This window comes from Saccopteryx bilineata, chromosome 7, assembly GCF_036850765.1.
Source record: "Saccopteryx bilineata isolate mSacBil1 chromosome 7, mSacBil1_pri_phased_curated, whole genome shotgun sequence".
In the NCBI taxonomy this organism is placed as follows: domain Eukaryota; kingdom Metazoa; phylum Chordata; class Mammalia; order Chiroptera; family Emballonuridae; genus Saccopteryx; species Saccopteryx bilineata.
The window spans coordinates 85,276,367-85,300,628 of NC_089496.1; the positions used below are offsets into that span (position 1 = coordinate 85,276,367).

A 24,262-nucleotide genomic window follows, 5' to 3' on the forward strand; every position below is an offset into this window, starting at 1 on the left:
CATGGGCCTGATTTTAACTAGTTTTTGTGAAAAGAAACAGCCCAGGCAAAGTAAGTAGGCTAGACAGGTTTAAGATTGGCTAGTTTGAATAATTCCAGTAGGTTCTGGGGCAGGGGTCCCCAAACTTTTTACACAGAAGGCCAGTTCACTGTCCCTCAGACCGTTGGAGGGCCGCCACATACAGTGCTCCTCTCACTGACCACCAATGAAAGAGGTGGCCCTTCTGGAAGTGCGGTGGGGGGCCGGATAAATGGCTCAGGGGGCTGCATGCTGCCCGCGGGCTGTAGTTTGGGGACGCCTGTTCTGGGGCATAGAAATTGTGTCTAGTTGTCTGATACCTGGCCCTGGAATGATCAGGGCAGAGGAATATTGTCGCCTGAAGGGTAAGAGCCATTGGAGTGTAAAGGAAGTGGTTTAGAGTTTGTGCTCAGGCTTGGTTGGTATACATGTCAAAGGTGTGTTTGCCTGCAAGTTATTTGCTAGCTCCAGGAATTACCTAACCCTAGAAGGGACAGTCCCTCCCTGGATCTGCAAGGTCCCAATATATTATAAAACATCATAAAATACAGAAAATTAAAAAAACATGATTGATTCACAGAAACTCAGAGCACATGGGAGTGGCTTGTCTCTGCTCCACAATGCCAGCATTTCAGCTGGAAGTCTTGAATGCTGAGGTTGACTAGACAGCTGGGGGCTGGAATCATTTGAAAGATGAATTTTTTTTTATTTTTATTATTATTTTTTTTCTGTATTTTTCTGAAGCCAGAAATGGGGAGAGATAGACAGACTCCCGCATGCGCCCAACTGGGATCCACCCAGCACGTCCAACAGGGGGCGACGCTCTGCCCACCAGGGGGCGATGCTCTGCCCCTCCGGGGCGTTGCTCTGTCGTGACCAGAGCCACTCTAGCGCCTGGGGCAGAGGCCGAGGAGCCATCCCCAGCGGCCAGGACATCTTTGCTCCAGTAGAGCATCGGCTGCGGGAGGGGAAGAGAGAGACAGAGAGGAAGGAGGTGGTGGAGTGGAGAAGCAAATGGGCGCTTCTCCTGTGTGCCCTGGCCGGGAATCGAACCCGGGTCCCCCGCACGTCAGGCCGACGCTCTACCGCTGAGCCAACTGGCCAGGGCCCTTCAGCTGGAAGTCTTGAATGCTGAGGTTGACTAGACAGCTGGAGGCTGGAATCATTTGAAAGATGAATTTTGATATGCCTGGTGCCTAGTCTAGGAAAATCTGAAGGCTAGAACTGCTGACTGGAGTGTCTCAGTGGCTTCTCAGTGTGACCTGGAGATGGTGACCTCAGAGTAGCCCTACTTCCTCCATGGCAGCTCAGGGCTACAATTATGAACTCTAGTGAACAGGGAAGAAGCTGTATTGCCCTTTTTGTCAGAACTTAGAAGTTATACAGTGTTGTTTCTTCCATTTCGTTAGTTACAATCAACTCACTACCTGCCCAGATTCAAGGGAAGAGGCCATAGACCCGACTTCTTGATAGAAGGGGAGTCAAAGAATTTGTAGCCATTAAAAAACAAAACAAAACAAACAAAAAAATACCACAGAATGAAACTAGGATTCAGCCCCCAGTAGTTAGGCTCCAAACCCTACTTGCTTCATTACAATGCCGTTATAAGAACGAGAATTGTGTTGGAGTTAGCTCAAGTAAAGAAGTGGAGAGGGGGCCCTGGCTGGTGGCTCAGTGGATAGAGGATTGGCCTGGTGTATGGACGTCTCAGATTTGATTACTGGTCAAGGCACACAGGAGAAGTGACCATCTGCTTCTCTCTCCCCTCCTCTTCCCGTCCTGTAGTCAGTGACTTGATTGGTTCTATCATGGCCCTAGACATTGAGGATAGTTTGGTTGATCTGAAGGTGTCAGCCTCAGGTGGTAAAAATAGCTCAGTACTCGAGCATTGGCCCCAGACAGAGGTTGCCAGGTGGATCCCAGTCAGGGCATATGTGGGAGTCTGTCTCACAGTCTCCTCTCAAAAAAATGGAGAGAAGGTTAGTATAAATCAACAGTGAGTTTGTAACAAGAAAACACTGGTTCTCAGGTTGCCTGTCACAACAAACCAATATGCAGAGATAAGGATTGAATCATGATAATGTGCTTTTAATCAGATGGCCAGCAAGCTGAGAAGGCAGAGGGCTTCAGATCCAAAATCTGCCCTAACATCTCTTTCCAAGCTGGGCCTTTTATAGTGATTTTAGGGTGGTTAGTAACAGTTAAAATCATAAACATATATGATTAACCAAGCAAGAATGGAGGTGGTAAACTTTTCTCAGGATTGTCTTCAAAGACTTTGACATATGTCCCTTCAGATTGTCCACTCAGGTTGTTCTGTCCCAGAGGTCTCTTGATTGATATCAGGACATCTGGGCTACTCCCAGATCTTATGAGTGATGGATCACATCATCTAATTCTACAAAACAATTTCTTAGTCAAGTATTCTTAGAAAAAAGGCAAAAGCAAATTATATAAGATACATTGTTTAAGGTTAACCCCTTACCTTTCCTAGCCCCTTTCAAGTTCACAGAAATGAAGTCCTGCTGAATAACATGGAGCAAGTTATAGGCAGCTTTCATCATCTCTTGTTTCTGCATAATTGGTTGTGATGGTTAATTTTAGGTGTTAACTTGACTGGGCTATGGGGCTCCCAGATATGTGGTTAAACATTATTCTGGGTGTGCCTATGAGAGTGTTTTTGGATGATATTAACATCTGAATTGGTAGACCAAGTAAAGCAGATTGCCCTCCCTAATGTGGGTGGGCCTCATCCAATCAGTTGAAGACCTAAATAGAACAAAAATGCTGCTCCTCCCATGAGTAAGAGGGAAGTTCTCCTTCCTGATTTATGAACTTGGACATTGGTTTTTTTTCTTGCCTTCAGATTCAAACTAAAACATCAACTTTTCATAGGTCTTGAGCCTGCTGCCTTGAGAACTAAACTACACCACTGGGTCTCCTGGGACTCCAGCTTGCTGACTGGAGATCTTGAGACTTGTCAGCCTCAATAAATACATGAGCCAATTTCTTATATAAATCTATTCTATCTATCATCTATTCTATTTATCATCTATCTATCATCTATCTATCTATCTATCTATCTATCTATCTATCTATCTATCTATCATCTATCTATCACAATTCTGTTCCTCTGGAGAACCCATTCTTCTGCAAACTAGCTTCTTCTGACTGATTACTTTTATTCTCCTACTTCTAGTTGGCCTTCTTCTTTTCTCCTCAGACCAGCTTCCTCTGCCTACCCTGAATTTCTACTCCCCACAAATTTGCCTAGTGCCCTGGCTTTGGTTACCCGGCACTAGCTCCATTCAGTCAAATTCTAGAAGAAGGAATCTGATAGGCCCAGCTTGGGTCAGCAGTGGAGAAGGGGTAGGGGCCTTATATTATAAATATACCATCTGTATCTAGAGCCTCCACTCCCATAGGAATTGTGGATGGGAGAAGTCTGCCATGGGAGAGGCAGGCTTCCCAAAGCATTTCAACTCCACTGAAGGTTCTCGTTGCCTCTCTTGATTCCTGAATGCCATGATGCTGGCTATTTTGGCATCTTCCTGATGGGTCAGGGCAAGGTTATCTTAAGTTTCCAGTGGCTTCTGTGAACCTTTGATCACTTTGAACTGTGGCAGTGTCCTATTCTACCCGTCTAGGTTGGGGAGGGGGGCATTTCTTGGCAGTGGAGGAAAAACTAGAGTTGGGAAAATCTCCATGATTCACCACATCTTTAAGAGGCTCCAGTGGTAATGGGAGGTTGGAAAACCAAGCAGTAGTGGAAGGGAGACCACATTTGCTTTTGCTGTGTGAGTTGAGTGGACAATGTCTTGTAAAGAGTCTATTGTGAGACTGGACTTTTGGGGAAAGTTCGCTGTTAAAGCTGACTCAGGGACTCTAAAGCAGCTGTCGAGTAGTCTGGAAATCTAAATTTAGTTCCTAACTTAATCTGTCTAAATTTCCTTTTCCTCAGCTGTCAAGTGGAGATAATGAACTACTTATCTCATAAACTTGTTGCAAAGGCTAAGAAGGTGAGGCAGGTTAAACACCCAACACAGAACATCATTTGATGGAGGTTCTGGGCTCCAGCCCAGCCCTTGGAGTCCACACCTTCTGCTTTAAAGCTCCAGCTGTGGGTGTGGTGCCAAGTTAAGGGGAACAGGTCCCCTTTTCCAGGGCACCTTAAATAGCAGAAGGAGAAATGGAAACAGCATACACAGTCAAGCTCACTACAAGCAGAGCTTGAGGCCTGTAACAGCCACACCCACTCTCGGGGCCTCTTGCCTGGCCCCCTACCTGCTAACCGTCTCCACAAAATTGGGACCATTTTCTTTGTTGCCACTAAGGTACAGTCCTCTTATGTCTTGCCTCTCAGACTAAGGCTGACATCCCAAAAATACACAGTGATTAAAAGCCTGGATTCAGAAGTCAAATATTTGAATTTTATTCTCCATCAGAAATGTGATGTTAGATAAGTCGCATAACCTCTCTGTTTCTCAGTTTCCTCATTTTAAAGAGGAGATGGCTTTAATAGCACCTATCTCATAAGGCTATTGTGAAAAGTAAGTGAAACAAGTGTGGAAAGTACCTAGCATGGCGCCCGGCATGGTGAGCGCTCTGCAATGTTAGTTATTACTACTGAGCCACTGCCACCTTTATCCAAGGCTAACTGGCGGAGTGCTGTGATGGACTCAATCCACCCTGGCCCAGGTTGTCCATACTCATTGGTGAGGCCCCTCCTTTCCCTCAGCACTGTGGTCGGCTGGGGTATGAACATACCCATCACAGGTTCCCTCCAGAGATAACCTTGAGCACCTCTTGGGCAGCCACTTAATGACATGGTCTCAGGGGCACCTATCTTGGTCACCCATCGTTAGTTACTTAATCTTAGGGGCCTAGCTTTGCTTGCCAGCATGCTGGGTGGCTTTGCACAAGATCCACATAAGCCTCAGGAGGTGCCTGTGGCTCCCAGTCTGTCCGGACCAACTTCTCCTGGGGCCTGAGGGTTGAGCTCTTCTATAGTAACATGCCTTCACCACTTGTCCAGGCCCATTGCATGGCCTTTGCCTTTGTCCAGAAGTGCTTTATGGCCCTGGAAAGGCCAGGTATTCCTTGGGGGCTGGATTAACAAGCTCAAGAGCCATTCAAAATCCCACCCCAGCGGCCTCTGTTCCCACAGCCTGTGGGAGCCACCTTGGGAACAGGCCTACTGGCATGAGCCACTCGGCCCACAGATAAGAGTTTGCGTGCTGGTTTGACTCACAGAGCTCCTGCCCAGAGCCCCATGCCCTGTAGCTGCAGGGAACTTCCTGTCTGGGTGCTGTCCCAGTGTGGTGTCCCAGAGTGAACACTGGGTTGAGTCAGGAGACCTCAGTTGCAAACTTGGCACTCACATCATTAACCAGCTGTGTGACTTGAAACAAGTCACTTACCTTCTCTGGCCTCAGTTAACCCCTCCCTAAAATGAGAAACCTGAGACAAGTGATCTTTTTTTTTTTTTTTGCATTCCTCTGAAGCTGGAAATGGGGAGAGACAGTCAGACAGACTCCCGCATGTGCCCGACCGGGATCCACCCGGCACGCCCACCAGGGGCGATGCTCTGCCCTTCCCGGGCGTCGCTCTGCCGCGACCAGAGCCACTCTAGCGCCTGAGGCAGAGGCCAAGGAGCCATCCCCAGCGCCCGGGCCATCTTTGCTCCAATGGAGCCTTGGCTACAGGAGGGGAAGAGAGAGACAGAGAGGAAGGAGGGGGTGTGTGTGGAGAAGCAGATGGGCGCCCCTCCTATGTGCCCTGGCCGGGAATCGAACCCGGGTCCCCCGCATGCCAGGCTGACGCTCCACCGCTGAGCCAACCGGCCAGGGCCAAGAAAAATGATCTTTAAGGACTCTTCCAGGTCAGGCACATAATTATAGGCATGTAGTAGGGATTCAAGAAATACTTAATAATTTAACAATAAGATTCAAGGCAAGATTCTGTGGGTTAGGGCACCCATCTTTCTCACTATGCATTTTGCCTCTGCTATTAATTGATTTGTGTCGAGTGCCAGCTCAGGGCCTGGCACATAACAGGTGTTAAACCATTGTGAGTTAAGTCCATATATGCAGTACATCTAGTTGCCCAGAGACTGAAGACAGAGGGAATTGACTGCACAGCCAGAGCTGATCATGGGATCTTAGGGTTGGCAAATGTTCCTCCTTGTTACAAGCTGCCATCCCCTCTGGGCATTGGAGCTTTGAGTATCCATCAAGCATCACTGCTCCTTGTTCCCTCAGTAACCTACTAAGCCCTACTTTTGCTCACACTGTTCCCTCTCCTTAGAACACTCACGAGGGGCTGAACTTTACACTACTTACACGATAAGAAGCTAGACTGCTATTGTTTTTTAAATGCTGGATGAAGACACAGGCTTGCTGAGCCAGAGAGAAAGGACTTCCTTCCCACTCTTCCCACAGCAAGCAGCATGAGCATCACATCATTGTCGCATCTCTTCCCCTTGTTCCCAAGTTTCAGGGGAGAACTACAGAGGGGCCAGGTGATGTTAGACATGCAGGGTGTCTGCATCGTAGCTGAGGAGTACCAGCCTCGGGAAAATGACCACTGTCCCCTCTACCAAAACTACTCATGGTAAGCAGCAAGGAAGCCTGCTCTTTGTCTGGGAGATGTTTCCTGTCGCTCAAAGTTCTTGGCTGCAAACACTACACTGAGAAATGGCTGGGGAAAGAGCAGTCATGGCCCTGCATTCTTGGCATACCCAGGGAGAATATCCAGGGATGCTCAGAGGCCGTGGTGGACTGCCTCACCCAGTCACACCCATCCCTCATCTCTGCTTGTCAAAATTCTATCCATTCTCAAATGACACTTCATTCTTGCGGCTTTCTCCAGCCCTCCTATCACACACATTTACATTTTCTCCTTCCCTTTTGTATTTTCCTTATAGTTCTCACCTACCCCTCTCTGTTGTGTCCATAACTGCCCCTCCCCTACCAGCAAAGTGCAAACACTTCAAGGGCAGTTGGTCCCCTGCCTGCATTCTACGGCCAGAGTTTTCACATCCAGCAGGTGTTTAGACCATATTTGTTGAGTTGGAGGAACCAAGATCTTTGTGCATGGTTATGCTTTTGCAGAGAGTTTGTTGGACCGCCCCTTGGAATGTCTTCAGGATTCCAGAGGCTAAAAATATCTCCCCAAAGCCACTGCATTGACTTCCTTGTAAGGAGTAGGACTTGGCTGGTGAAGCTGAAGGTCTATGCCCACGAGGAGGCGCCCCACCTCAACTTTTCAGATGCCTTTTTTAGAAGAGACAAGGGCTCTCTTCTGTAAATGTTCGGTTAAATTCCCCGCTCACAAAGAGAGTTTGTCATCAGTCCAGCACCCAGATTCAGTCCCCAGCCCTTCTTAAGACTGGTAGCCCTGGCCGGTTGGCTCAGTGGTAGAGCGTCGGCCTGGCGTGCAGGAGTCCCGGGTTCGATTCCCGGCCAGGGCACACAGGGGAAGCGCCCATCTGCTTCTCCACCCCTCCCCCTCTCCTTCCTCTCTGTCTCTCTCTTCCCCTCCTGCAGCCAAGGCTCCATTGGAGCAAAGTTGGCCCGGGAGCTGAGGATGGCTCTGTGGCCTCTGCCTCAGGAGCTAGAATGGCTCTGGTTGCAACCGAGTGACGCCCCAGATGGGCAGAGCATTGCCCCCTGGTGGGCATGCCGGGTGGATCCCAGTCGGGCACATGCGGGAATTTGTCTGACTGCCTCCCTGTTTCCAACTTCAGAAAAATCCAAAAAAAAAAAAAAAAAAAAAAAGGACTGGCACCCTGAGGGCACCGAGGATGTCCCAGCAGGGGCTGCTAAGGGATGCTAAGGGAAGAACCTTGAAATTGAGGTCAATCCACCCAGGTTTGAGTCCCCACACTGACACTTACTGGTAGTGTTATTTTGGCAAATCACTTAATATTTCTGGGTTCCTGTAAGAGCAATTGATAACAAAATATAGGAAAGTATATAGAACGCTGGATATGGACCTGGATTCAGCCATACCCGGGCTCCTGTTTAAATTGTCTCCCATCAGCTCTGTAAACATGGTCAACATCTTTGACCCTCCAAGCCCTGGTTTCCCCATCAGTAAATCAGAGCTAACAACAGTACTTTTATAGAGCTGCTACAGAATTAGGTAGAACAATGAATATAAAGGGCTCATCATAGTGCCCCGTGTACAGTAAGCATTCAATTCATAATGATCACATATACATATATTATGTATCCTTAGCTCCTAAAATGGCGCCCAGAACTGAACACATACTTAATATCTATTTACAGAAATCATTTCACAGATGAGAAAACTGAGGCGCAAAGAAGTCCCAGCACTAGGGAGTAATAAAGCAGTCTGCCTCCAGGGCCTACACCCAGAGCCTCATGATGCCTTACATGTAGATATGAGTGCTATATACATCACCATGTTTATTTAAAATATGCATTCAGGGCTTGCTCAGTACCTGTAGGTGGGGCTGTTTTGGCAGTGACAGACATTTGTTCCCTGAGAAGCCACATAATTTTTCTCCCCTAAGGGGAGCCAGGCTGCTGGAAGAGGTCACAGACTATTCAGAGGGACAGACCTATTCAGCCAGGCCAGAGGTCACAGACTCATCCCTTGACCAAGAGATGAGGGCCTAGTCCTGCAGCATAGGATTAGCTGTGGCTTTTTTTTTTTTAATTTTTTTTAATTTTTAATCTTTTTTATTTTTTACAGGGACAGAGAGAGAGTCAGAGAGAGGGACAAATAAGGACAGACAGACAGGAAGGGAGAGAGATGAGAATCATCAATCATTAGTTTTTCGTTGTGACACCTTAGTTGTTCATTGATTGCTTTCTCATATGTGCCTTGACCGTGGGGCTACAGCAGACTGAGTAACCCCTTGCTCAAGCCAGCGACCTTGGGTCCAAGCTGGTGAGCTTTGCTCAAACCAGATGAGTCCGCGCTCAAGCTGGCGACCTCAGAGTCTCGAACCCGGGTCCTCTGCATCCCAGTCCGATGCTCTATCCACTGCGCCACCGCCTGGTCAGGCTAGCTGTGGCTTTGATACATGCAGTCCCCAGGGTGAGAGGGCCTTCTCAAGCCTATTGCTTTATCTGCAGCCATTCAGTCATCCACTCCACTGACCTTTTACTGAGTCTCCTATGTGCTAGCCACAGGGAAGGATGGAAAAGAGTGATAACCAGTGGTTGCAGTGTAGCCAGTTCAAAGCTACTGTCAAGGATAATACTTCCAAGTGGGCGCTCAGAAGATCCAGCAATCAACAGTCTGAGAGGCTGGACCAAAAGGAGGAGCATTTAAACTGGGCACTGAAGGATAAGTAGGAGTGTTTCAGCCAAGGTGGTCTGGGAATAAGGGCATTTGGAGCTTTTTTTATTTATTTATTCATTTTTTAGAGAGGAGAGACAGAGAGAGAGAAGGGGGGGGAGGAGCTGGAAGCATCAACTCCCATATGTGCCTTGACCAGGTGGAGCTTTTTTGGGAAACTTTAAACATTTGATAGGGTTAACATGCCAGGTGGGATCATAGGCAAAAAAAGGAAGTGGAAAATCAGAAAATTGGAAGTCGGTTGGGGCCAGATTGTGAAATATGCCCATGGAAGAGATAGGACCTTATCCTGTGGTTTGTGGAGGAAGCGGTGCAATAAACAACCAGGTCTGTGTTTTAGAAAGATGCCACAGCACACAAAGTTTGGATCAAAGGAAAGAGAAAAAGACCTGCAGAAGGGGCCACTTTTGTGGTTTTAAACCCCCTAGGCTTCGTTTTCCTCCTGAGTAAACAGGCAAACCAATCATATATATCACCTGGGTGATGGTGGTTGTTGTGGTTTTTTTGTCTTTGTTTTTACCTAATTTGTTTTGAGGCTCAAATAAGGATATATTTAAAGCAGCCTGACCTGTGGTGGCTCAGTGGATAAAGCATAGACCTGGAATACTGTGGTCACTGGTTCAAAACCCTAGGCTTGCCTGGTCAAAACACATATGGGAAGCAACTAGGAGCTGATGTTTCCCATTCCTCCCTCTCCCCCTCACTCCACTCCCCTCTCTCTCTCTCTAAAATCAATAAATAAAATCTTTAAACAAAAAAAGAATATATGTAAAGCATAGTAATAATAATATAAGGCACCAGTAGACCCCATTACAGGCCTTTTTGCCTAGTCGTTAAGCACATGGACTCTGCTGTCTCTTGGACCTGGGTGTGTGTTCTGGTTGTATTTACTGGGTAGCATATTTTTAATCTAGGAAAGACTTCATAGCAAGAAGGGTTGCAAAAAAGTAATGGGACTTCGCTTTGTGGCAAACGATAGGGTCAGTGGGGTCTCTCTGGTGGGTGATGGTGTCTTTCTGTGACATGGAGAACTTGGAGAACTGAGACAAAGTCTGAGCTCAGCTTTGAAAAGGCTAAGTTTGAGGTGGGCACTGGCTGGATACTCCAGACGACCAGGTGAGAACAGCTGTCAATTCGAGACCATCACTGCTCTCTTCCTGCGCCAAAGAAGGTCCGGAGGCCTTGATGGGCGCTAAAATAGGAGGAAGGAGAACGAACGGGGCTCAGCCAGATACTGGAGGAACGCTCCAGAAGACAGGTTTCCCTTCCAAGGGTGGACCCGAGCAAGGGAGGCAGGGCGGCCCCAGATGTGGCAAACTTCGCCCAAGCTGGATATAGCGGAAGGCCCGCGGTTGGCTGGGGGGTGCGGATGCCTTCCGTCCTGACCTGAGAAGTAAGGGACCGGAGCAGAGAGTCTGCCGCCGACGGGAAAGGGTGGCTCCAGGGTGGTGAGCGAGGCCAAACGAAAGATGGCAGGAAGCCGCGAGGAGTGAGTGGGGGTGGAGACCGAGGAGAGAAAGGGAAAGGGCGGGTAGCAGGGGTGGAGAGAGAAAGAGAGGAGGGCTTGGGGGAGGAGAGAGGGGAGGAAGGGTGGGAGCAGGAGAAAGAGCCGAGGATTAGGAGGGAGAGAGGAGGCCGCGGCGGGAGCAGCGGGCACGTCGGCTGGGCCGCCCCCCCGAGCAAGGCGTCGCCATTCCGCTACTAGGGGCGCCGCCGCCGCCGCCACCGCGCCCGCGGGCCATGCTCCCGCCACCCCCGCGCCAGCCGCCGCCCCAGGCGCGCGCGGCCCGCGGTGCGGTGCGCCTGCAGCGGGCCTTCCTGCGCGGCCCACTGGGCGTGCTGCGGCTGCTGCAGCTGCTGGCCGGCGCCTCCTTCTGGATCACTATCGCCACCAGCAGGTACCAGGGTCCCGTGCACTTCGCGCTCTTCGTGTCCGTGCTCTTCTGGCTGCTGACCCTGGCTCTCTATTTTCTCACGCTCCTGGGCAAGCACGAGCTGGTGCCCGTGTTGGGCTCGCGCTGGCTCGTGGTCAACGTGGCGCACGACCTGCTGGCGGCTGCGCTGTATGGCGCCGCGACAGCCATCATGATCGACCAGACGCAGAAGCACAGCTACTGCAACCTCAAGAATTACCAGATGCCCTGCGCCTACCACGCCTTCCTGGCGGCCGCCGTCTGCGGCGGCCTCTGCCTGGGCCTCTACCTGCTCTCGGCTCTCTACGGCTGCTGCCGCCGCTACCAGGGCGAGCAGGAGGTGGCGTGAGGACGCCCCGCTGCGGGGCGGGGGACCCTAAGGAGACCACCGCCCCAGCCCGTTCTGCCGCCCCGCGCCTGTGCGCCCTGGCACCTTCCCTTGCTCTGCGTTCCCGCCGCCGCCGCCTCGCCCAGGCACCCTAACCCGCAGTCCCCGCCCGACGGCAGCGCCCCAGCCCAGAGGCCGGACCACTGCGCGGGATGCGCCGTCTCCAGGGACTGCAGGGCTACATCCGCAGGGCGGACGCGCACCCTCAGACTGGCCCTCCGCTGGCGAGACTTCGTGGTTCCTCTTCTCGTTCCCTGCTGAGAGCGAGACGTACACATGCGCCGCGTAGATTCGGGAGAGGCTCCCAAATTGATAGAAGTCTTCTGGCTGCGCCCCTGCTCCCTTCCTGCCGCCCCGCGGTGGGAAGAACACTCCCTTTCTCTGGCCCCTCTTTCAGCCTTGAGCGTTGTAAAAGGCAGGCATGAAGTCACGGACAGGCCTCCACTGGTCCTGGGATGAGCGACGAGTTTGGTTTTAGTTTGGGATTTTTGTGGACGCCCTGCGCAGTCCTTCCTGGCCCATCCCTCGGTGCTTTGCTGTCTTGGGGTGAGGATGGATGGTAAGGGCCTGTGGGCTGTATTCTTGCCCCTGCCTGCTCGCCTTTGTCCTCGCGGTTCATGGAGGCCCAAACGCACTCTAGCTTCCCAGCCTTCCTCTCACAGGCTTCTCCACTCTCACCTTCCAGTATCTTTTTGCATTCGGGATCCCCACACGACCACCAGGGAATGTTAGGCGGAGCCCCATTCAATTTTACAGAAGGAGCCCTAAAGTTTTCTCATAAAAAAAAGCCAGAATAACTTTAGAACCCTGTCTACCAACTCCCAGTCTAGCGCTGTTTACATTAAAACATTGGTGTTCCCTGGGATCCTGGCTCACCAGGCCAAGTGGTTTTGTCAAAGGTGCTATCCACCCTTCTGGGAAGAGTCACTAGCATATCAAAGGCTTTGGGAAGTCCTGCTGTGAAACAAGACAGTAGTGTTGACCACTTCTGGGCCTGGATCAGATTTTGCCACCTTAAGTTTCCATTTTCGATCCCCCATATTTCCCCCCACACCTCATTTCTACATAGGGGGCCCAACTCATCGGCTATGGTCGAAGATCGACTCATTGGTCTGTCTGAAGATTAGAGGTTCTCCCTCTTTCCCAGGGACTTTAGTAGAGGGAGAACCTAGCCCATGAGGGAAAAGAGTTGCTCCTGACGGGCCAGCGAGAGGCCTGGGAACTGGTGGATTTGAACTGTCCTTTACACTGTTTGGGAAATGAAGCCAGAGGCATCCTGATGGTTTTCCTGTCAGAGGAATAACACCTGTAAGAGATCCTGGCATTGACCGTGACAGTGGTCACTCACCAACAAGAGGAGAAAGCTGTCTGGAGCTGGGGTGAACTGCTGGCCCAGCCTTTGTAAGGTATGACACTAATTGTTTTTTTTATTTTTCTGAAGCTGGAAACAGGGAGAGACAGTCAGACAGACTCCCGCATGTGCCCCACCGGGATCCACCCGGCACGCCCACCAGGGGCCACGCTCTGCCCACCAGGGGGCGATGCTCTGCCCCTCCGGGGCGTCGCTCTGCCGCGACCAGAGCCACTCCAGCGCCTGGGGCAGAGGCCAAGGAGCCATCCCCAGCGCCCGGGCCATCTTTGCTCCAATGGAGCCTTGGCTGTGGGAGGGGAAGAGAGAGACAGAGAGGAAGGAGGTGTTGGGGGTGGAGAAACAAATGGGCGCTTCTCCTATGTGCCCTGGCCGGGAATCGAACCCTGGTTCCCCGCACGCCAGGCCGACGCTCTACCGCTGAGCCAACCGGCCAGGGCCTAATTGGTTGTTTTTTTTTTTTTGTGGGGGGGGGCATAGGCCTTTGAATAAAAATGTAGAGTTCCTCCTTTTCTAAAAGTTAGAGGGTTTTTCTTCCGAGACCAAGTTGGAGAGGTGACATTAATAACCACAATTCAACCTTTTTGCTAAATCCTTCAAAGGTCTGCTCTTTGAGAATATTCCCTGCTTTCTAGATTGGAAACTAGAATAGGGTAGTCCAGAAAGTATCTTGGTCAGCATGTTTTAAAGGCTTTGGTGGAGAGAGAGGTATTAGATTTTTCTGTTGTAGTTGTGGAGATCTGCGGGGGGGGGGCGCACTTATGTAAGTTTTACACAGTCACCATATCATTTCTCTAGCTCTCTGTGTGCCTGGTACTGCTCCTCTCAACAACCGTATGGGGCGCTTCTATTATTATTTCTTTATTCCATATGAGGAAAATGAGTCACAGAGAGGTTGAGTAACTTGCCCAGAGGCTCCCAGCTGGTGAAGGATAGAACTAGGATTTGAACTCTTACCAGTTTGGCCTGACCTGTGGTAGCACAATGGATAAAGCATCAACCTGGAACGCTGAGGTCGCCAGTTCCGGGCATATGGGAGTTGATGCTTTCTGTTCCTCCCCCCTTCTCTCTCTCTCTCACCTCTCTCTAAAATGAATTGGGGAAAAAACAAACAAACGCTGGCAGTTTGGCCTCTTCAGGACCAGGCTATACTATACATAGTAGGGGTCAATACATGTGAGATACTATTAACATGGTTGTTGAAAAAATCATTTATGCTGTGAAACATACATAACAATATTAGCCATTTATTAGCCATTTCTGAGTGTACAGTTCAGTGACATTAAGTACGTTCGTATTGTTGTGCAACCATCATAACCATCCATATCCAGGACTTTTCATTTAGCGAAACTAAGCCTTGTACCTATTAAAATTGTGGTTATCGCCTGACCAGGCGGTGGCGCAGTGGATAGAGCATCAAACTGGGATGCAGAGGACCCAGGTTCGAGACCCCGAGGTCGTCAGCTTGAGCGTGGGCTCATCTGGCTTGAGCAAAAAGCTCACCAGCTTGGACCCACGGTCGCTGGCATGAGCAAGCAGTTACTCGGTCTGCTGAAGGCCCACAGTCAAGGCACATATGAGAGAGCAATCAATGAACAACTAAGGTGTCGCAACGAAAAACTGATGATTGATGCCTTTCATCTCTCTCCGTTCTTGTCTGTCTGTCCCTATCTATCCCTCTCTCTGACTCTCTCTCTGTCTCTGTAAAAAAATAATAAAAATAAATAATAATAATAATTTTAAAAATTGTGGTTATCTTTGTTTTTTTCTCCTCTGGGAAATCCCAGGACACTGAGCCCTTCGCTGTCTCAGCCGGGCTGGCGTGCTGCTGGCAGGGGTACTGGTCCCTCAGCTCCGACTGCTGGTGCCAGCCAGAGCCTGGGGGCGGGCTTTTCTGGGATACTTGGGAATGCTTCTGAAACCCAGTAATTTTGTTTTTTTGTTGTTGCAGGTTCCCACGCTGCAGGGGCCATGGAGATCCCAGGACCTGCTTCCTTGGACGGAAGATCCCATTCCAGCCTGTCTCAGCACAGGGTTTCACAGTGGGAAGAGGGGACGACCTCTGCCCAGCGGCTTCCCATCAACACCATCCAATGGAAGACCCGAGATGGGCGAAGATTCATTTTGCCTCAACATAAGAGAAATCCTGGTTCTTTTTCTGCTGTGACTTGATTCCAAACACCTGGAACTGAGTTCTGTGTCTGTGGACCCTAAACATTGGGTTTTGGCTCCAGCTTTTGTTCCTTTTCTCCTTTCTTAGACCACCATCTAAGCTGCAACCTCAGCTCAGATCCAGGCCCCTGAGGATGTCTTCTTAGCACACCCAGCCCATGGTGCTCTGTGTGTGGTCAGGTGACCTTACTCAGGCGCAGATTTCTCCTTGGCCTTCACGGTACCTTATTCCTCCAGATGTGCCTGAAACATTCCAGTGTTCACTGGCTCTTCTAGATGTGCCTTCTGCTTGGCCTCCAGCTGCTTCTCCAGATGTGAGAAGGATGTGTAAGATGGCCCCACACCCATCCCTTCCTCCCCCCTGAGGCCCTGTGCCATAGGAATGGCTGCCTGACCTGGCCCGGAGCTGTTGGATACTGGAGGCAGTCTCATTGGCTTCTCTCTCTGGAATCCAGGACTCAATCTAGCCCAAGATGACTGGGCTGCTTCCAGCCTAGAGTCTAGGGACCATTTGCAGACCCAGGAGAGAATTTTTCCAGTGTTCTACAAAGGACAGAAGAAAGGGTGGGAGTGGGAGGGGTCAGGGCCAGTAGGGAGAAGGGACCAATGTGCCTCATTAAGAGTTCAGTGGTGATTACTAATAGGCTTTTCTGAATAAAGTTTAATTTGTCTGATCTTGGTGTATGTATGTCTTCTCTCCTGGCCCCCTGCAGTAACCCTCTGTGCCAGGTCCCCCAGCCTGCCTCCATCTTCTCATTATGCCACACGGCCCTGTTGTCAGCGGCCCCGGCGCCCTCTTTGCTTTTGGAAGGGAAAAAAAAAAGGAATTCACAAATTTCCAGTGCATTTAGGGCTGGACACAAGAACTAGAGCAGGGGTCTCAAACTTGCGGCCCGCCGAACAATTTTGTGCGGCCCGCAGACTAATCCACGAAGTTCAAAATATTTTGGATAAAATTAAGTAAGCCTAGGGGCCTACTTGTATTTTTCATTTCTCTAGCATCCTAACTAGATATTAGCTTAGTTAACAGCAGTTGTGATGTGAACTACAGTTTCTGGTCGTTTTGTGACACTGAAAAGTGTTGCATAACAGTTGCCTTTTGTAGACCTAGTGCGGCCCGCCGAACGGCTGTGAACTTGCTCTGCGGCCCACATGCTGAGTTGAGTTTGAGACCCCTGAACTAGAGGGTAATAAACTGCCCGTGTGTGTCCTTGACTGAGGCCAACAGGAATTCCAGGGACTCCTTTCCCAGCTCTCAATGGGCCCTCTGTTTGGGAAGCTCCATTGCCTGATGGGCAGATGCAGAATGACCGTGGTCCTGGAGCGAGAAGGGTCCTGTTGCTCAACACCCTCATTTTACAAAAGGGGAGATGAATCCCAGGGTGGACGGCAACTTGCCTAATGTCACATAGCTGAGTAGGGACGGGATGGGGTCTTGGTTCTTTTCTGCGGAGAACTGTGCCTGCTCTGGTGTTAGCTCCTGGGCACACCTCACCTGGTTCCCCTCCCAACCCACCCCCCTTGCTTCTAGCCACAGCTTGTTGACTCAGGTGCTCTTGAAAGGGTGGGCCTGACCTGTGGTGGTGGCGCAGTGGATAAAGCGTCAACCTGGAATGTTTAGGTCACCGATTCAAAATCCTGCGCTTGCCCAGTCAAGGCACGTACAGGAAGCAACTATGAGTTGATGCTTCCTGCTTCTCCCCCCACTTTTTCTCTCTCTATCCCTAAACCAATAAAAAAAAAAGGTCGGTGGGAGTGCAGTTAACAGGCTTCCTTGCTGGCTCTTCCCTGCTGCCCTGGGCCTGAAGTCTGCCACCAGGACACAGGATTTAAACAGCTCCAGGCAGGGATTTGATGCTGTATGTACTTCACACCCACTCTCACAAAGCACCCTCCCCAATGTGCAAAACACACACCCTCCTCCTCATGGTTTGGATTTCCAGGGTGGACAAAAATGCCACCAGCTCCCAAGAAACCTCCCTTATTCCCTTTTTCTCTCTGCATCTAATCATGAATTTTAGGCCCTGGCCGGTTGGCTCAGTGGTAGAGCGTCGGCCTGGCGTGCAGGAGTCCTGGGTTCGATTCCCGGCCAGGGCACACAGGAGAAGCGCCCATCTGCTTCTCCACTCCTTCCTCTCTGTCTCTCCCCCTCCCGCAGCCAAGACTCCATTGGAGCAAAATTGACGGGCGCTGGGGATGGCTCTGTGGCCTCTGCCTCAGGCGCTTAGAATGACTCTGGATACAACAGAGCAACGCCCCAGATGGGCAGAGCATCGCCCCCTGGTGGGTGTGCCGGGTGGATCCCGGTCGGGCGCATGCGGGAGTCTGTCTGACTGCCTCCCCGTTTCCAACTTCAGAAAAATACAAAAAAATAATAATAATAAAAAAAGGAAAAAAAAATTATGAATTTTACTCAAAATGAAAAGTAGCTTTCCTTTATGCAAAGGCTGGTTAGTCCCCTGTTGTACTGTAATTTAGTGAACTATTTTGCAATTAAAAATGTGCTTCTGCCTGACCAGGCGGTGGCGCAGTGGATAGAGCGTCGGACTGGGATGTGGAGGACCCAGGTTCAAAACCCCAAGGTCGCTGGCTTGAGTGCAGGCTCATCTGGCTTGAGCACAGCTCACCAGCTTAAGCCCAAGGTCACTGGCTTGAGCAAGGGGTCACTCAGTCTACTGTAGCACCCCCCCCCATCAAGGCACATATGAGAAAGCAATCAATGAACAACTAAGGCGCCACAATGAATTGATGCTTCTCATCTCCCTTCCTGTCTGTCTGTCACTATCTATTCCTCTCTCTGTCTCTGTAGAAGAAAATGTGCTTCTACTAGCATTACCTTACATGATCTTGTCAACAGTCCTAGTGGTTTGTCTTAGGCAGGCATCCCCAAACTACGGCCCGGCCCGTGGGCCGCATGTGGGCCCCTGAGACCATTTATCCGCCCCCGCCACACTTCCGGAAGAGGCACCTCTTTCATTAGTGGTCAATGAGAGGAGCACTGTATGGGGAGCCCCAGAGAGGAGAAGGGCCTTATCCATGGTCACACACCATGGTCACACAGTGGCAGGACTGGGACTGGAAGGTAGATGTTCTCTCGCTACCCTCGGCTGCTGGTTGCTAAACCCTTGTGGTCCTCTGTCAGTCTCTGAAGTCTAGGTGAGTTTGGTTTTTCCACCTGGAGAGCAGGTGTTCAGGAATGGTCTGATCTAACATTTCTTGTTTAATGCTGGGGACTCGTTGAAATAAGATACTACTCCTCAGGGACATCATTGAGCCCGTTTGAGTCTGGGGAACCCAAGAGATTTGCTCATTTATGTCAATTCTCTTTCCTTCTCTTCTAGGGGTGGTGTGGCGTGGTCCATGGTGAGAGGAGAGCTAAAACACCCATGTTTTCAGGGGTAAAAGGAAAGAGAAGGGATATAAGAGGGAAAGGTCAGGTTAACACTATGTTTTAGTCATTTTATTTGTTACAGGAGTTATGTGTAAAATAAATACCAGTATAGATCCATTAAAATATAATAGCAATATATACCCATTTAAAAAATTAAACCATTCAGCCTGACCTGTGGTGGCGCAGTGGATAAAGAGTCAACCTGGAAATGCTGAGGTTGCCGGTTCAAAACCCTGGGCTTGCGTGGTCAAGGCACATATGGGAGTTGATGCTCCTTGCTCCTCCCCCCTTCTCTCTCTCTCTCTCTCCCCTCTCTATAATGAATAAATAAAATCTTAAAAAAAAATAAAAATTAAAAAAAAAAAACCATTCAGAAGCATACAAAGTAAGAAGAGACACTTGATCACCCTAATCTCATGCCCTAGAAATAAACCATCGTTAACTATTAACTCTCCTTTCTTAATTTTTATAACGAATCAAATGTACATGGATGCGCACACACATTTACGCATGCACGTCCGGACTCTTCCACAACTTGCTCTTTGTTATTAACAATAGTATAGTTCTAACCCTTTCTATGTGTTCGATAAATATGATAATATACTCTCCCTTTCCTAAATGTCCATATAAATAGTCAGGGACTGGCCTGACCTGTGGTGGTGCAGTGGATAAAGCGTCAACCTGGAAATGCTGAGGTCGCCGGTTCGAAACCCTGGGCTTGCCTGGTCAAGGCACATATGGGAGTTGATGCTTCCAGCTCCTCCCCCCTTCTCTCTCTGTTTCTCTCCCTCTCTCTCTCCTCTCTAAATATGAATAAATAAAATTAAAAAATATATATCTATAAATAGTCAGGGACTGCAAGAATTTTGTGTCCTTTCTGGAACCATTCTAACTTTCTCACATTAGTTAACTTTGTTACTTCCTTGGCTGCTTCCTATAGAAATTATAGTAAAACTTTTAAAGGAGGGGGGGAATCCTTTTTTTTCTACAGAGAGGCAGTAGAGACAGGAGGTAAAGTAGCTGGTCCTGGTCTGTGCTCTTTCTACCCCCACAGAGACAAAGGTAGCGAGGGAGGGAGGGAGCGAGCACTGGAGGGCTGTATCCACGTCATTGCCAGTCTCCAGTAGAGGAACACCGCGGTCTAGGGTTGGTGGGGGCACTGGAAAGAGGGGAGGACAGTCAGAGACTCTCAGGACCTTTATGGGGCAAAAGAAAGGTATGCTGTGGAGGCAGCCAGAATTCTAGGAGAGCACCTGGGTACAGCCAGTAGGAGGGTGTGAACCACCGCACGATCTTCATCAGTCTGGTTTCCAATCTGAAAGCCCCTTTGTCCTTCCTGTTCCATGATCTTTCCTTTGAACTGGGTGGTATTTGGGATCTTGCAGGCATCAAGGCTGTGAGGTTCCTTCCCCAGCACTGAGGTGAAACAAGCTCCCAGAGGCAGTCTCTCCAGCTTCATACCCGCCTCTCCCTCCAGGGCAGGGGTCGGGAATCTTTTTGGCTGAGAGAGCCATGAACGTCACCTATTTTAAAATGTAATTCCGTGAGAGCCATACAACGACCCGTGTACATTACATATTATCGAATAAAAATTTGGTGTTGTCCTGGAGGACAGCTGTGATTGGCTCCAGCCACCCACAACCATGAACATGAGCGGTAGGAAATGAATGGATTGTAATACATGAGAATGTTTTATATTTTTAACGTTATTATTATTTTTATTAAAGATTTGTCTGCGAGCCAGATGCAGCCGTCAAAAGAGCCACATCTGGCTCACGAGCCACAGGTTCCGGACCCCTGCTCCAGAGGATTGCTGGTTCTCCTTACTGCTGCTATCTTCAGGAGTCCTGAAGGGGGCGCTCTGACCCCCGTCATAAAGCAGTTCTGAATCTAGGTTGGGAATTGGTATGGGGAAAAGGGAACTAACTTCATGAAGCGTCTGCAGTCAGCCAAGAACATGATGAATACGTTATGTAACATCTCTGGTCATCCACACAAGCCCCTGAAGGATTAAATACTCCCATTTAACAGATGTGGAGACAGGCTGAGGCATTTGATTCAAATAAGATTCAAACTCAGTTTCGTGCTTCCATGCCATGTTGTTTCTGAGGATTTTTCCCAACCATCCAAAGATTCCACCCAGACCTACGCTGGACTTTGTAATAGTTATATCTTTTTATTTTATTTTATTTTACTTATTCATTTTAGAGAAGAGAGAGAAATGGAGAGAGAGAGACACAGAGAGAAGGTGGGGAGGAGCTGGAAGCATCAACTCCCATATGTGCCTTGACCAGGCAAGCCCAGGGTTTCGAACCAGCGACCTCAGCATTTCCAGGTCGACGCTTTATCTACTGCGCCACCACAGGTCAGGCCTGTAATAGTTATATCTTCAGCTAAGGCAGGAAGGGAAGACTGGAGAAAATTATTACAGATTTGTATTACGTCAGCTTTTCTTCCAGTTTACAATGAAATTGGATAGTTACCTTTATGTTTAATCAGCTTACTGGGCTGAGGTCACTTTCTTGGTCCCTGGAGACAGTACCCCTTTGTCTGCCAGATGTTAGAAGGACACGTCAGACCACCCCCTCCACCCGACGCTCCTCCCTGTCAAGGCCTGGTGCCATAGGTGTGGCCACCTGACCTGACCGCAAACTTTTGGATACCAAACTTCTCAGCCTGTTGCAATCTTGTCCAGTACTTTGCCGTCTCCTTCTGTGTCCCCTAGGCAGTTAGCATGACTGGCTCAAATTGTTGGTGAGCTCAGCCTGTGACGTCAGAGATGAGCCTAATCTCTTACTAGTTGTCTGGCCTTAGGCAATTTACTGAAGCTCTTTGTGTCTCAGCTTCATCACTTACTAAGTGGGGATAATACAAGTACCTATCTCACTGGGCTGCTGAAAGGGCTCAGTGGGGTCCTGCACCTAGTGCAGAGTGCCTGGCATTCGACCAGTGTGGTTCAGCTCTCAGCAGCACAATGCTGCTGGGAGTGCTGTGTAAAATAATGTTTGTAAAATGCCAAGCCGGAGCCATAGTAAACGCGCATAATCGTTCATGCCTTTCTCCCCCACTCAACCCTGGCTCTGCCCCCATCTGAGGAGTGACAGTTTCACCATGGATTGAGCCCTCTACTGTTTTTTCTTGTGTCTGGATTTTTTTTTTTTTTTTCCTGAAGCTGGAAACGGGGAGAGACTGGGAGAGACTGTCAGACTCCCGCATGCGCCTGGCCGGGATCCATCCGGCACGCCCACCAGGGGCAACGCTCTGCCCACCAGGGGGCGATGCTCTGCCCCTCCGGGGTGGCTCTGCCGCGACCAGAGCCACTCTAGCGCCTGGGGCAGAGGCCAAGGAGCCATCTCCAGTGCCCGGGCCATCTTTGCTCCAATGGAGCCTTGGCTGCGGGAGGGGAAGAGAGAGACAGAGAGGAAGGGGGGGGGGTGGAGAAGCAAATGGGTGCTTCTCCTATGTGCCCTGGCCGGGAATCGAACCCGGGTCCCCCGCACGCCAGGCCGACGCTCTACCACTGAGCCAACCGGCCAGGGCCTCTTGTGTCTGGATTTGAGCTTTCTTGAAAAGATGGCACAGAGGTGTTAAAAATTGTTACCTACCTGAAGGTCAAACCTTCTTCTCCATAGAATCCAAGGTCCTTCAGCCCCCTTTTGACACCCTTTCGCAGTCCCCAGTCTGTGCCTTGGTACTCCAGGCGGCTCTGCCTCCTTTCAGCCTGGGAGGACTCACTGTTCTCACCCTGTTTCCTGGGGTTCCGGTCCATCTGGAAAGAAGGACTGACCACAAGTTCTCAGGTGTCAGTATTGGATGTTCGCAGACTCCCCTCATTATACATTTGTAGGATCTTCCATGATTGCATTCAAATAAAAATTTATCCAGGCCCAGGGGGCATTATAGGAACAGTTGTGTATCCTAGCTGTTGTATCTGGGCATCTCACAGCATGTCTTTCTTTCCTCACTTCCCTGGTGAACTGGGTTGTACTTGTCAGCTGGTCACCCTCTCTTCCCAGCTGTCTCTAAGAACTAGTAAACTTGCTAGGTTTGGTTGTTCTTTTTTTGTTTGTTGGTTTGTTTTTTTTTTTAGATTTTTTAATTTATTCATTTCAGTGAGAGGAGACAGAGAGAGAGAGAGAGGAGCAGGAAGCATCAATTCCCATATGTGCCTTAACCAGGCAAGCCCCAGGTTTCGAACCGGCGACCTCAGCATTCCAGGTCGACGCTTTACCCACTGCGCCACCACAGGTCAGGCCCCCTGGTTGTTCTTTTAAGTTAAATTGATGAACTACCTCGGTGATCTTAAGGTAGGGTGCTGGAAGACCAAGGTGGTGGCGTCTTTTTGTAGTGACTGTGATAGTGTTGATAATAATGATAAAACTATTGTTGATAATAGCATTAATAGTAATAAAGATTACACAATGTCCCTACCTCTTGTATTCACAGTTTGCAAAGATATTTTTATATTCATTATTTCATATCATCCTTATATGAACAGATAGTGTAGATAATAATTGCATTTTGTAAATGAGTTTTGGAAAGGTGAAGTAGTTAAATAGTCTTTTAAAAAACCAGTTACTAAGGTACACTTGATATATGTTAAACTGCTCGTAGTACATAAATGTACACTTTGATGCGTCTTCCCTTGCAATTTTTTTTCATCTATGGATGGAATGAATATTACCAAAGGTGCTTAGAATACGCTGTTGCACAGATGAATGTTGAAAAAGAGTAAGGAATGTAAATTGGTTATTTCCACATTGGGTGGCTGCCCAGGCTCTCACCTTAGAGAGAACCCTGATTACAGGTGCTATTTTAACAACCGGTTCGCTGAACTCAACAAAAAATTAAGTATCAACCTGACCAGGCGGTGGCGCAGTGGATAGAGCGTCAGACGGGGATGCAGAGGACCCGGGTTCAAGACCCTGAGGTCACCAGCTTGAGTGCAGGCTCATCTGGTTTGAGGAAAAGCCCACCAGCTTGAACCCAAGGTCGCTGGCTACAGCAACGGGTTACTCGGTCTGCTGAAGGCCCACGGTCAAGGCACATGTGAGAAAGCAATCAATGAACAACTAAGGTGTCGCAACGCGCAATGAAAAACTAATGATTGATGCTTCTCATCTCTCCGTTCCTGTCTGTCCCTGTCTATCCCTCTCTCTGACTCACTCTCTGTCTCTGTAAAAAATAAATAAATAAATAAAAATAAAAATAGATACTTAAAAAAAGAAAATTAAGTATCAGTTCTGCCAAACCGGCGCGAACCTGCTGAATCCCACCACTGGAAGGGGTGGTATCTACCCTTCCTTTTACTCAATTATTTTGAGATCTACTCATGATATCGTAGCAACAATAATAGTTCATTCATTTTTATTATTGAGTATCATTCCATTGTATGGGTATACTACAATTTGTTTATCAACTGGTGGACATTTATGTTGATTTAAGTTCTTGGGGTTTTTTTTGTTTGTTTGTTTTGCATATAAAGCTGCTATAAACATTTACATACAGATTTTTGTGTGGACATATGCTTTCATTCTTAGTTAAATACCTAGCAGTGAAATGACTCAGTTGTGTGGTAGATGTATTCTTTTTATTCTTTTCTTTTTCTTTCTTTCTTTTTTTTTTTTTTTAAGCGAGAGGAGGGGAGATAGAGACAGACTCCCACATGTGCCTCAACT

General features: G+C 49.1%; 1 protein-coding gene and 1 non-coding gene across 2 annotated transcripts; one reads left to right on the forward strand and one right to left on the reverse strand.

Moving 5' to 3' along the window:
- Nucleotides 1–1,050: 1,050 nt before the first annotated feature.
- Nucleotides 1,051–1,126, reverse strand: TRNAV-GAC (transfer RNA valine (anticodon GAC)). Its single transcript has one exon. It is a non-coding gene; the product is annotated as a tRNA-Val (tRNA).
- A 9,810-nt stretch (nucleotides 1,127–10,936) lies between these two features.
- Nucleotides 10,937–15,804, forward strand: MARVELD1 (MARVEL domain containing 1). The gene is made up of 2 exons (XM_066239780.1): nucleotides 10,937–13,058; nucleotides 14,973–15,804. The coding sequence occupies exon 1, from the start codon at nucleotides 11,092–11,094 to the stop codon at nucleotides 11,611–11,613; it is 522 nt and encodes a 173-aa protein (XP_066095877.1). The 5' UTR covers nucleotides 10,937–11,091; the 3' UTR covers nucleotides 11,614–13,058; nucleotides 14,973–15,804.
- The last annotated feature ends 8,458 nt before the right edge of the window (nucleotides 15,805–24,262 follow it).

What these genes read in the sequence shown, in the direction of transcription:
- MARVELD1 (XM_066239780.1), top strand. Translation starts at nt 11,092, where the DNA reads ATGCTCCCGCCACCCCCGCGCCAGCCGCCGCCCCAGGCGCGCGCGGCC.